The sequence below is a fragment of the Chaetura pelagica genome, unplaced genomic scaffold, assembly GCF_000747805.2.
Source record: "Chaetura pelagica isolate M959 unplaced genomic scaffold, ChaPel_1.0 scaffold385, whole genome shotgun sequence".
Classification (NCBI taxonomy): Eukaryota; Metazoa; Chordata; class Aves; order Apodiformes; family Apodidae; genus Chaetura; species Chaetura pelagica.
The window spans coordinates 504,727-517,453 of NW_009953390.1; the positions used below are offsets into that span (position 1 = coordinate 504,727).

Below are 12,727 nucleotides of genomic sequence, written 5' to 3' on the forward strand. Positions count from 1 at the left end.
CTCTTTCTAGGAATAAGAAAGGACACCTTTTTGCAATCCCATTATGACATATGTGTATGGTTATAAGAAAATGCTCTGAAGGGACATCAAGCAAATAATACCAATTTTCAAAATTCTGTAGCAATGTATTTATACAAATTACATAATTCTGTATGTATTTACACACCATTACAGAATATCAAGTAAATAACACCAATTGTTCTTCTGTTTTTCCCTCAGATTTTTTTTCAACTGAATTTTAGTGCTCAAGGAAGGTGCCAGATGGACAGCACTAGAAAATGAAGATTTCTGTTTGTCCACAGCACAGGAAGAGAGGCACTGCAAGCCTTCCTGCTGTGCCATGTCAGCCCTCTCCAGCCCTGTTTTAGCAGGATCACACACGGAGCAGGAGAGCATCCACACCTCTTCACACTTTGTCAAAGCAGCTCAGGAGCACCCAGGTAATGATGGTTTTGTCCACCGCCCACCAGGAAACAAACAGAAATAACTCATTTTACACAAGTGACTGAACAGAATCTGTTGTTCGCCACCCAAAAAAGGCCAAATTTGACCCAATGAACCTGCAGGGAGTGGCAAACTGCCAGCTTCTGGGACATCCAATCTTGCAATAATGCCTATGTTAAATTACATGTTTCTGTATTTACATAAAGTCAGTATTTACACACCATTATGGGTTATTCGAGTAAATCGGTTACAGTTTATTTATATGGACTGCCATAAACTCATAACATTTTTCTTGGGTTTAATCCTTTCTTTAGAAAAATACAAAAAAATAAATTAAATAAAACATTAACTAGCAGTAATGATTTGCCTATGACTAAAAATCCAAGTCAATTTAACAATAAGACTCAAACTGTGGCCTAGTATTGTGGCCTCAACTCACAGCATTTTTAACCTTTGTGATTAATTTCCTGGTCTATGTCAGATCTACTGAAAAAGCAGAGTTGTGACCTCCTTTCCCTGCAGTAATATTAATCTGTTTAACACTGAGCAATGAACCCTACTCCTCACCAGAAGCTGGCTTTCTTCTGTGGTTCAGCATGGCTTTGCACCACCTGAACAAATGATCCAGCACCCGTTTGACCCACAGCAGCTAAACTGCTTGCAAGTCTCAGCAGCTCCAAAGGGCTAAAACAAACTTACGAGCTGCAGTCGAAGGCTGTAAATTCCCAGGCAATAACAGTCCCTAGACAAGTATGTCTAACTGTATCCTACAAAACAACTAACATAATTTACGTATCTTTATCATTCATAAACAATTATAATAAAATGCCACGTTTTATTTAAGATTACTGATATTGCCAGTTGAGACGTGGCCCCTCCTACCTGCCCTAGTAAGAGAGGTCACGTTCATTCAGGCCACTAAGCCAGAGGTTATTCCAGAACAGAATTATGTGTCGAATAATATATATAGCACATGGATAAGAGTGCCATACAGCAAAAAGTACTTAATTACAAATAGGCTACAAACTCCTGTATAGCTCCTCCAAAGCACATCTGTGCTCAGCCTCTGTACCTCTGCAGACAAAAGGGAGTGTCAGGACCAACCATGCTCCTGACAGATCCAGTGGCAAAGGTTACACTCAACTGAGTGGCACCATATTCAAATCCCAAGGGATACAACAACTACAAAATGCATTTGTCATATGGAACATACATTATTTTTCTCTCTCTTTTTTTTTATTGTTTTTTTTTACTGCAGGGTACTGGGGAAAAATGCCTCTTCCTAAGCATTAATTCCCAAATGGTAACTGCTAATCAACATGTTTGTGCACTTAACATAAATTCCTACAATCCCTAAATATTACTTACTGTCAGCTGACTTCCAGTTCATGAAAATTTGAACATTCATTAGGGGGAAAAAAAAAAAAAAAGTCTAATATTGTGCCCCTCGTTGTCATTATTGATAGAGATTTATTAGTTCATTTTGCAAGTTTTACTTTAGGAAGGGTGCTAATATCATGTATTATGACAGTTCACACTGAAAGCAATTTTTCATAAAAGGTGTTACAATGACCCCTATGGAACTTGTATAACTTCATAGCAGACAGTCAAGAGCACAAATAAACATGTTTACAAGAATGATCCTGTTAACCTGTTTTTTGCCCTCGGACATCGTTATGTGTTCCTTGTGGAAACTAGAAATTAGTACAATTTTTCATATTAGTTATGTTGTTTCTGGCACTCTGCTTTGGGGGGGGAGCATATTTATAATTTAGCTTTGGTATAATCTGCAATAGGTTTTAACAAGTAGAGTATATGCCAACCCCTGTATTTTCCACAGCTGTGAAGTTTACACTGATGTAAGAAGCCACTTTATCAGAGAGGAAATATTACAGACACATTAAAAAAAAAAAGTCAAAGACCCAGTTTTCTCTTTAATCCTCTGGGGTTAAGCTATGAAACAAGCAGTCAGAAGAGTGAAGACTCAGTGTCATGAGTGGTGTGCATACTTGTACAATAATACGGGCACAAAAGAGATTGTCACCTTTACATGAGGGTCACTAGAATTTATTATTATTATTACCTTTTTATTGTGTTGCTTTGTTTTGTTTTTTTATCCATGCACCTTTATATTTACTTGCATGAATATACCACAGGTTCATAGTGGCCTTTGCCGTTTTAATGCTTACAGAGCCTAAAGCTTCCAAAATGCCTATCTGGCCTGTACATATTTCATTAAAAATAAACTCTATATAATAAATAAATATATAAAATAAATAAAATGTTGCCTTTGGAATTTCTATAAATAAATTTAACTTTTTATTTTTATTTTCTTACTGAGAGGTCTTTGCTTTAAACTCAGTGGGGTGAGACCCAGAGAGCAATTAACTGAAAAGTCTCCTGTTTAAGTAAGACTGCACCCTCCATGCCTTTGTAAATGCAGCGTACACTTGAGCAGGCCACCAGCCAAAAATCCTGATGAATCGAAGTATGGCAGCTATGCTGATATATGATGAAGTACAACTGATCAAAAATTTAAAAGCGTGTCTATTCCCCAGCATGCATCAGGCCTTCCTCCTCCTCCTCCTTCCCTTGGCTCCTCTCTCTTGCGCTCACACTCCCATTCACCCTCTCCCTTTCTCTCTCTCTCTCGCACTCACTCTCGCGCTCCCTCTTGTACTAAATCAAGCGAGTGGGCATAGGCTCTCCTCCAGGAGGACAAACCTTTAAGTGCAGAACAAAATCAGCATGTTCCATCCAAGCCTCCATCATACATTATGCATGCGACAAAGTTTGGCAACAGTGGAGCTGATGTGATGACACAGCTAATCAATAAGAACCCACCGCATGAAACCTTTATAGTGGTTACTTTTTAAGGGCTCAAGTGAAGGAATTGTCTTTGTCAACTTTGGCTTAAAATATCCTTATATAGTTCCGGTACTTTCTCAGGGTCCACTGGTCTAGGTAAAAAATGCGTAAATTTTTGATGCCGTTTAGTCCTAGTCCCTTCTCTTGGAGTCCCATCTTTATTTAACGCAACGTAGTATCGTCTTCCAGTGTCCACGTGTTTATATAGATTTGATGAATATGTGTTATACCAGTTTTCTTCAAACTGCTCTCTGAATACACACTCCTGGGTTAATTTTTCCTATGGAAAGAAAAGAAAATGCAGTAAGGAGATAGATAGCCATAAAAATAAACTATTTTTAAAAGAATTACTATTTTCACCACTAGAAATGAGTACCTCCTTGGTCCATTCGCAGAAAGAACCATTTAAGTATTCCCAGTTTCAGCTAAGTGAAGCTGTATTGCTGGGTATTTCATTAAGCAGTCACAAGGGTGGATAACTTTATGGGAAGCAAAACAAAATTATTCCCCAAAAGCCTCACTGTCCAAATCAAAACAGCAACAAAAAATCTGAAAACAGATCTTTTACTTTCTGATCATTCCCAAGCTGCACACGGGACACTACTGGACTTGTATAACTAATTGTTTCAGTCATGAGTGCAGGTATTCAAACAAGCAGATATAAATAAAGGTAACTAGAACTGTTTTGCAGCACTGTGATACAATACAGAGCCTTAAAATCTCTATGACCTTTAATTGTATTAAGAACTTGATGCATTTCACTAATTCAAAAATACACAATTTACTATCCTTCATTTGCTTTATTTTATGTATCACAGAACCACAACAGGAGCACAAACCCCAAGCCCTGACACCAAGTTAGGTGAGGAAACTCCACCACACTTGCTCTACTAGGATTGCCCTTGTGTCCTAACGGACAGGACCCAATGAAGACATCAACCATTCATCAGATCCCTCTGACACAGCCTCTCAACCCTTTCAGCTTACCCACTTGTCCAGTCTGTGTGTACCCCTCTAAATCCTTTTGGTCAAAACAGATGGTGTTTGCTTAAAAAGAAGCAACCTGAAAAACAAGACTGAAAAACAGTGGGGAGCTCTAGTATGGGAAAGCTGATGGAAAGCTCAGAAAAATAAGCCTGGAAAAAGTCTTTTCAGCTGGCTCAAAAAAAAAGATAATAATGGCAATTCAATACATTTTTTTTCCTAACAAGTGTTCTCTTACATCAACGAAACCAAACTTCCAGCCAAGGATCAATTTTTAAGTAATACAAAGCTCCACACAACCCAGACTTGTGTGCATGTGTTTTACAGACACTAAATCTTAAAACAGTCCTTTTAGATAGATACAAGAAAATGGATACCAAGGCCCAGATGCAGCAAAGCATTTATGGCACCTCAGCTATAAATGTCTGCCTGAACATAGCTAAGGAGCCACATCTCAAGCTCCAGTGCCCCCAGGAAGCCAACATTCATGCCCTAATCCAGGAGATTCCAAACACCCACCATCACCAGAGCTTGCAATCTGCCCTGAGACTGCAGCTGCTTCTGGGGACACCTCTGCTGCTCAGGACTCTGCCCACAACCCTTTCCCAAAGCTATGTGCTCCAGCCCAGGTGTTCTGCTGCTGCTTTGCATGGCAAGCATGCTGCTCGCCCAGCAAAGCTCTGCAGCCCACTGGGGTTGGGGACTGGAGTCCTAGCCTGGTCCAAGGAGGGCTATGCTCCTTAAAGAAGTCACTCAGGAACCATCCCACATGGGGAGAACAACCCCTGCACAAGTAGGAGAGCAAGCCAGCACACCTCTGCACCCCTACAAACTGGGTACTGGGCTGTAAAGCCAGGGCCCTCCTCAATGGCTAAAGGTTTGGGATTTGGAGGTTTCTTCTAAATTCAACCTGTGGCAACTCCAGTAGGCAAAAAAGGCAGCAAGTAAGCAGCTCCTGACTTCCCCTTTGATGGGCACTGGGAACCTTATGACCCCTCAGATAAGAGAAAACCCTGACAGGACCAGGTTTTGGATGTTAAACACTTGAGCACTCACCATGGCACAGCCATGTCCCTGTGTGGACATGGGTGCCTGCACCTTGCACAGTCACAGGAGGAGCCAGTGAAGCAGAAGAAGATGGCAGTCCCATCCCTTGCACCCTCTCCTGTGGTTCAACCAGGAGATTCTCTCCCTGCAGGTCCAGCTGGACAGCACATGTGGAAACATGTGTGCAGGATAGCTATATATAACAATTTATTTTAAAGGCCTTTCTGACTACAATGTTTTTAATGTGCAACAATAGCCCAAACAAAGCAACACTTCATACTGGTTAGAGGGAAAAGAAGCATAAATCTCATTACAGCTCCTGCCGCCTCCTATTGATAATTGCCTTGACAGCTAGAAACTGCAGCAGCAATGAATATTACTGGGCCACAGCAGCACCTGAAAGCTACACACATTGCAGCAGCCCCCTTGTCCAGCCTCAGTGTAAAAACTATTACATCAGCTCCTATAAAGATTGTCTTTATCTGTAATGAAAGTACAGCTTTCATTAGTGTTTTATTTTGCATGAGGTTTAATATCACTTTGTTTGCTTTAAGGCAGAAGCAGATGCTAAGGGGTATTATATGCTGGGCCTGTAAGTCCATGGGGAAAGAGAAACTAATTCAAATTGTTTTCCTGCTCTCAGAAAGGCAATAGGATCACATGACAAGCACTGCAGAAGCACTCCCTGCTAAAAATAGCAGCATTTTAGGAAGATATTTCAGTCCTGTCTTGAATTCATTAATTATTCACTTCATATGCATTTTTTTTAGCATCATCATACACTTCTGTCTTTGCAAGTACAGTACTTCCCCGTGCCCTAAAGGAGAAATTTTAAAATAGCCTCCCTTTATCTGGCAGGTTTGATAGATCATGACAGAGCTGTGGTACACTTAACTAGCAGACCTTGAATAAGGGAGTTTGCATTGTACTGTGCTCTGGATGAGTTCAGTAGTTTTCAAGCTTACAAATTCCATCTGTATTTTACAAGCTGATCTTGGTTTTGGAATTTGACAGAGCAATCAGGATGCAGGTTCAGATATCTAGGGGCACTACCATCACACTTTCAGAAAGTGAAATAATTTATTAATGTATCAAACTGTTTCCTTTTAGGACACTTAGATATTCTGGTTCTAGTCAGAGACCACTGAAATAAATCAGTGTCAGTGACTTCAGATCTGACCCTGTAAATAACATGCTACAAAAATCTCAGCATACCCTTCTTCCCATGCCCTGGGAGATCCTTACTATAATGGCTTATCCTGTACCAGAACAGAAATCAATACCAATAGGATAGTCATCTATGTAGCATCACAGAGCATTTAGGTTGGAAAAGACCTTTAAGATCATTGAATCCAGCTATTAACACTGCCAAGTCCACCAGTAAACCATAACACTACTTAATACTAGTTTACACTCATGTTTTGAGCACACATGTCTTCATTCAAACAAAAAATCAGCATAATACAGGGGTGAGGCTGATTCATCATACCAACAAGCACCTCCTTACCTCACCAGCTTAGGATGGGAAAGTCTTGCTGAAAGCAAACTCCCCCAGTATGGGAAAGAGATGGTGTTTCCTGATCACAAGTGGCTTGTATTTCCCCTTCTGGCTATGACTTTTAGAAAGTCCCTGTATGCACAGTTGAAAAGCCAGATTTAGCCCTAGAATACAGCATTTTTTGCATACATTTCTTCTAGCAATGGACTTCTTTATCATTTTTTCAGTGCCAGTATTTCCTTGGACTATATTTAATGTCACTAGATGTCTCTGTCAAAGACTGACACAAATACCAAACATACTCAACTGGAACAGCTGTGGAAACCAACATGCATTCCTGTGAAAGGGGAGGCTGCCTGCCTTGATCAAATCTTTTAATTCAGGGGCCAGGTAAGAGGTGACCTCAAAATTACATAAATCAGGTGTTGCACCACTTACCACATGTTTTCTAAATGAGGACTGTTGATACATTCTAATACAAAGTGATTTATTCTCATTTTACTACATTTCCACATGTACCTGTTTTGGTTTGGTTTTTTAACCTGTTATTTAACTTGGAACATTCAAATAGTTGAATTATGCAAAGATGCACATACCATAAGGGTGGAATCCCAAGGTAGATTTAATTCAGAAGTCTGCTAATTGCCTGGTCAATGTTAGCAAGCCCAGAATCCCTTACCCCTCCTATATTCTCCACCATCTAACCAGGGAGAAAAATAATTATGTTATCCTATTTCCAGGTAGATTGATTAAGAGATTGTAAATTAATGAAGTAGATAGTTACAGCCATCACAAAGAAAGATTTGCCAGCTTGTTTAAAAATAGATATCCCTATGGAGCAGCTAATTGGAAATAAGTGGAAATAGGCTAAACACATATACAATGCCCAGAGAATGGTTCTGTGAATCTGAAGAATGGTAAGACATTTGTGCTTCTTAGTAACTGAAAGTACAGTACTGGGTCCTGGATAGAATACATCAATACTCTTTTTTTTTTCTTTTAAACAACTTTACAGAGCTAAAACTCCAATGTATTTTGTAACCTGACGAAAGGAAACCTATTCAGACCATCATTCCTAAAATCACAACAGATATATTTAATGTCTAGCAAACTCTTGTTTTATGCTAACTATAGTTTTCCCTTTTACAAACTGCTACACTGATTCAATAGAGACACTCCACCAGAAAACACCTAATCAGAAGTCCAAACAGCTATTAACAAGAAGTATATCTGACATAGTCAGCACTTCCTACATACTTGCTGCACTTTATCACCATGTTGATCCACCCTGTCTTCACAAAATCATGTTTAAATATGTAGTATCCTAAATAAGTTTATGCAAATCCTCCATTATGGCTATATGATGTTAATGAAAACAGTGTACGCGGTGAAGAGAAACAACAACAAAAAAAACTATTCTTTTCCAAAGTGGTTTTCTTTGTGGCACTGCCTACAAACTCACACATTTTACATTCAGTTGGCCCTTCCCATGCTGTAATGCAAACAGCCTCTAGAACATACTACATTCAGCTAATAATTAACACTCATCCAGAGTTGTCATAAATAAAGGTGTAGTTCAGCATTTGCTGTGGCGTTGTCTGATCTCCCACGCTAAACCTGTTAGTCCCTGGCTGGGCCAACAACCTCCAGCCACAACAAGAAGCCAAGTCCCACTGTCTGAGCAGTGCCACTTTCTTTTCCAAGTGCGAAAGCAATGGGAAGCAAGCCCCTGCACATTGAGTGTCTGACTCTGTGAATATCACAGTTTTCTTTGAACAGTTTTTCCAAGCAGTGTTTTTTCATAACATTTGTTTAAGAATTTGACAAAACATAAAAACCTTGCCAAAAGAACTAACTCACTGGTTTTCTGTGTATCAGTGCTTCTCCATGAGCACTTCAGAAAGACAGCAGAAAATTCTGAAGGGCTAGAAGAGAGACCAAACAAATAGCCAGGCATCCACGCTGCCACTCATGTGCACTTCATATTCCGTGTCACTTGTATAAGATGAGGAAAATTAGGCAAGGTAGCCTGGCAAAACCACAGTTGGGCAATTGCATTCTCCCCACCTGAGGTCACCTTGTACTTTTAGAGATGGAGTACTCATCTTAGTTTCTCCTCCTAAATGTCTAAGTAATTTGTATAAAATGTTTATTATACATAAATCCCCACTTAAAAAAAAAAAAAAAAGGACAGTTCTGTACTGCTGCTATGCAGCAATTATGAGAGTGCTTAAAGATCAATATCTTTCATACAAAAAACCTGTAAACCTCTCAAGACACAGCAGAACCTGGTCCCATTAGGAGTGTTATCAACAGCAGCAACAGCTGCACAGATGCAGACACCATAGTGCTTCCATGACCTGATGAAGGCAACAGAAAAGCAGAGCTTCCTGAACCAAGCAAGCAGATTCCAACATCAACAATAAAATCACAGGAGGCTGTCAGTGCAGCAGGGTTTTCACTGCTGCTTCCCTTTGCCTCATTGCCCCTCTTTTCCCACTCTCTTGCTCTCTTCACTATCACAGACCCCCTCTGGAAGGGACAGACTGGGATCCAGCCCTACTCAGAGTTATTCTGACATGAGATGCAGGATGACAAGATGCCAACTGGGCCTCCATCCATTTTTGCCAGTGCCAAATCCACAGCTCTTGGATTTACTGATATAAACTCCTCTGAGTGGTGGAGTCACCATCCCTGGAAGTGTTTAAAAGAAACATGGATGTAGTGCTTAGGGACATGATTTAAGCATCAAATGGGTACATTATGTTATGGTAGGTGGATTTAGGTTATGATTGGACTTGATGATCTTCAAGGTCCTTGTCAACCAGGATGATTCTGTGATTCCGTGAGTTTTTAAGTTTGCAGCATCTGTCCATCTTTAAGCATGCCCTCCCTGGACATTAAATCTTATAGGAAGCGCAACCTCTCTGCGCCTGAGCTCAAATCTGCCAGCACAGGCTGCCTACCAGCAGCCATGCTTGTGTCCATAAAGGTTTGATTTACATCTGCCCAACCAGATGCATTAGATGAAAGCTCATTTTCATCTAAACACCCAGGGCCTGCTCGTGGTGCTGCTGGAAGTCATGACAAAGCTCCAGGGACAGGCCACATGAGCTGTCACAGCACCATTTAATGGAAGCTGGAGAGCTTCCTTCTCTGTGTCACAATGGAGCAGGACTCAGATGAAGTCAACTCTTTAAAGCTAACAAACAAGCAGGTGTGTTCCCCTCCCTCCCACGCCAGCAGGACTGGACCCACACTGTGCCATTTACTAGTCACACTTCTGACCTCTATTTTATTTTTGGTTTCCCTGGCACAATCAAGAACTGCAGTCATCAATGTTATCTAAGCATCTAATTCATAACGCTTGGCTGAACCCTTCCAAGAATCAGAAAGAAAGGTGGTATGCAATCTGATACGGGGGCCAGAGCCAATTTTTAAAGAAGACAGGAGAAAAGTTCCCATCAGCTTAAATGGAACTTGGATCAGGCTTGCAATGATAAAAAGGCAAGAAATATTTTAAGACATTAAAAGAACCATTTCAGGCACGCTCAGATTTACTGAAAGCTGTAACTTGACCTATCCTGGCTCCCTGCTCCACAAATTCTCTTCTATCAAAAGACAACATGTATGTCAAATCAAGGCTGTTATCCTACAGCTACAGGCACACTCTTTGGCCTGAAATACTAGTTAAGCTTTTAAATGTATAGAGATTTTTAAATACAATATGCTTTCCTTAAATACTACTAAAATGGAGCATAAAACCATCTGTTTTGTCAGTATTTTTTACTTAGTCGTTCTGTAAGCACAGAACACCAGGCTAAAGGAAAGACAGCCCTCCTTCAACAGAAAGAGCTACCAAAAGTACTTACAGTGCATGAGTGTCTACACTCAGTGGGTACTCCCCAAACTGGATTTATCCATCATTAAAGGAGCACCTTATCCCTCAGCTACAAGGTATCGTCATAAAAACAGCAGAATGCTCAGGGCCCTTCATAAAACACTTTACCATGGGGACCAAATAAATATAACACATCTGTGGTGACAAACATATACACTGCAAAGTGCTTCATGTTTTAGGACTGATGAACAAAAGCCTGTCTCTATATTTTGGTTTGATTTTATGTAAAGCTACCTGTTAAGTACTAGCTCAGAGGACAGGGACATTACTGACCACACTCATTCCGGATGGGGGTCCTGAAACAAACAAAACACCATAGGCTATTGCATTATTTAAAGATACAGTTCTCCCTACTGAAATGCCAAACATCCACTGGAGTCTGGGAAACTAAGAAATTGGAACCCAAGAGATTTAAAAATCTACAATGTTTTGATGGACAGTACAGCAGAGGGTTAGTACTCTGTTATTTACGCAGCAGGACTTGATTGCATATTCAGGTTGTTTAAAAATAAGGTCTTTCCCACCCTTTTTTGGACACAAAGGAAGGCCAGCTTTTCAAAGAGCTGATGCTGAAGAAAAGATGTCACGTTTGCCTTTATAGACAGAAGTGCTCTTCCATTGGCAAACATTTCTTATAAGTGGTCTCTCCAGAGAGGACTCTTTGGAGACTTCCCCATCCCTTTTCCCAGAGGCAATCCCACCAAAAAGTCATGCATCTACACACACAATTTTAGTATTTCACTTTCTGAGTAGGACAAAACAGACTTCCCCAAGATTTCTCAGAAAATGCACTTATCTTTGGTGTTGCTATGCCCTGACTCATGTTCTTGGTGATCCAGACAACCCAGCGTTTGGAAAAAGCAGGAGGAAGTCTGGTGGCTCTGCTTCTGCATGAGCTCCCTACTCCTCACAAGCACACAAATACATATCAGTGGACCTGTCTTTCAATGGGTCAAGCTTTAGCCATGCAGTTATTTTCAGCTTTGATTAAAGAAGTTGTCAATCAGTCTGAAAGAAAAATTTATATATATATATATACACATAAAAACATCTTCAACAGAACTGGTGATTGAAGAGCTCAAAGACCAAGAATCTGGTCTACCAAGTACCAGCAGCACACAGGTCTTCCAAAGATTTCAGATTTTCAAAGTATAAAGAAAAAAAAAAAATACACCTGATGATTTTGTTGAAACGTTACATTTCTGTATTCTAAAATGACTCAAAGAATTTTCCTGAAGTCTTCCCCAGTAAGTTTCCTGTCCTAACAAAGGCATCAGCAGGTCAAAATCCCCCTTGATATGCAAAACCAATAAAAATGTAAATGTTAAAAGACTGTCTTTAGATTGAGGAATCACACAGGCAGGAACTCTGTTTAGATTTAGATTTTTAAAATAATGAATATAGTAGAGCTCTTATCCTGATCAGTGTCTGCTGACACAACCATAAAATTAATTGCTGGCTTTACAGGAGCAGGTTCAATTACGATTCCATTGAAGTAAATGGCATTTCAACCATAAAAGAATCAAGTAAAAATTTCTCCTTAGTCACAGTTGCCTCCATAAATGTGTTAAATTTGAAGAGTAAAGATTAGCATGTTAAAGATGCATACCCTGGGCCAGACCTCAAAAGCATGCAGCATCCACACCAGAAGCCAAGCTTCACATCAGCATGTCATGGAACACACATATAAAATTTGATCTTCAAAACAAAAGTAACAGCAGAGGTCTGCCTTTATAAAAGGAATGAATAAGAAACCAAAGCCTTTCTAAAAACAGGGGAAATAGATTTGCATGTAACAATCTTTATTTCTTAAGATTTTTGAATGCAACATAAATGAACTGCATTACTGCACACCACCAAGTCAGTCTGAACACATTCAGACTGCAAAGCAAATCTCAACTTAGACAAAATCCCTAATGAAGACCCCACAGGGCAGACGTTTTGTACTCTGTCTTTGAAAAAGATGAATGGGCAAGTGGGAAAGA

General features: G+C 40.0%; 1 protein-coding gene across 1 annotated transcript in view; it reads right to left on the minus strand.

The window, feature by feature from the left end:
• Positions 1-2,740: 2,740 nt before the first annotated feature.
• Positions 2,741-12,727, minus strand: part of FGF9 (fibroblast growth factor 9) — a 26,423-nt gene continuing 16,436 nt past the window's right edge. Inside the window, exon 3 of the mRNA XM_009998299.1 lies at positions 2,741-3,592. Coding sequence (XP_009996601.1) covers positions 3,347-3,592 — 246 coding nt within the window. The 3' untranslated portion in view covers positions 2,741-3,346. The remainder of the gene's footprint in view (positions 3,593-12,727) is intronic.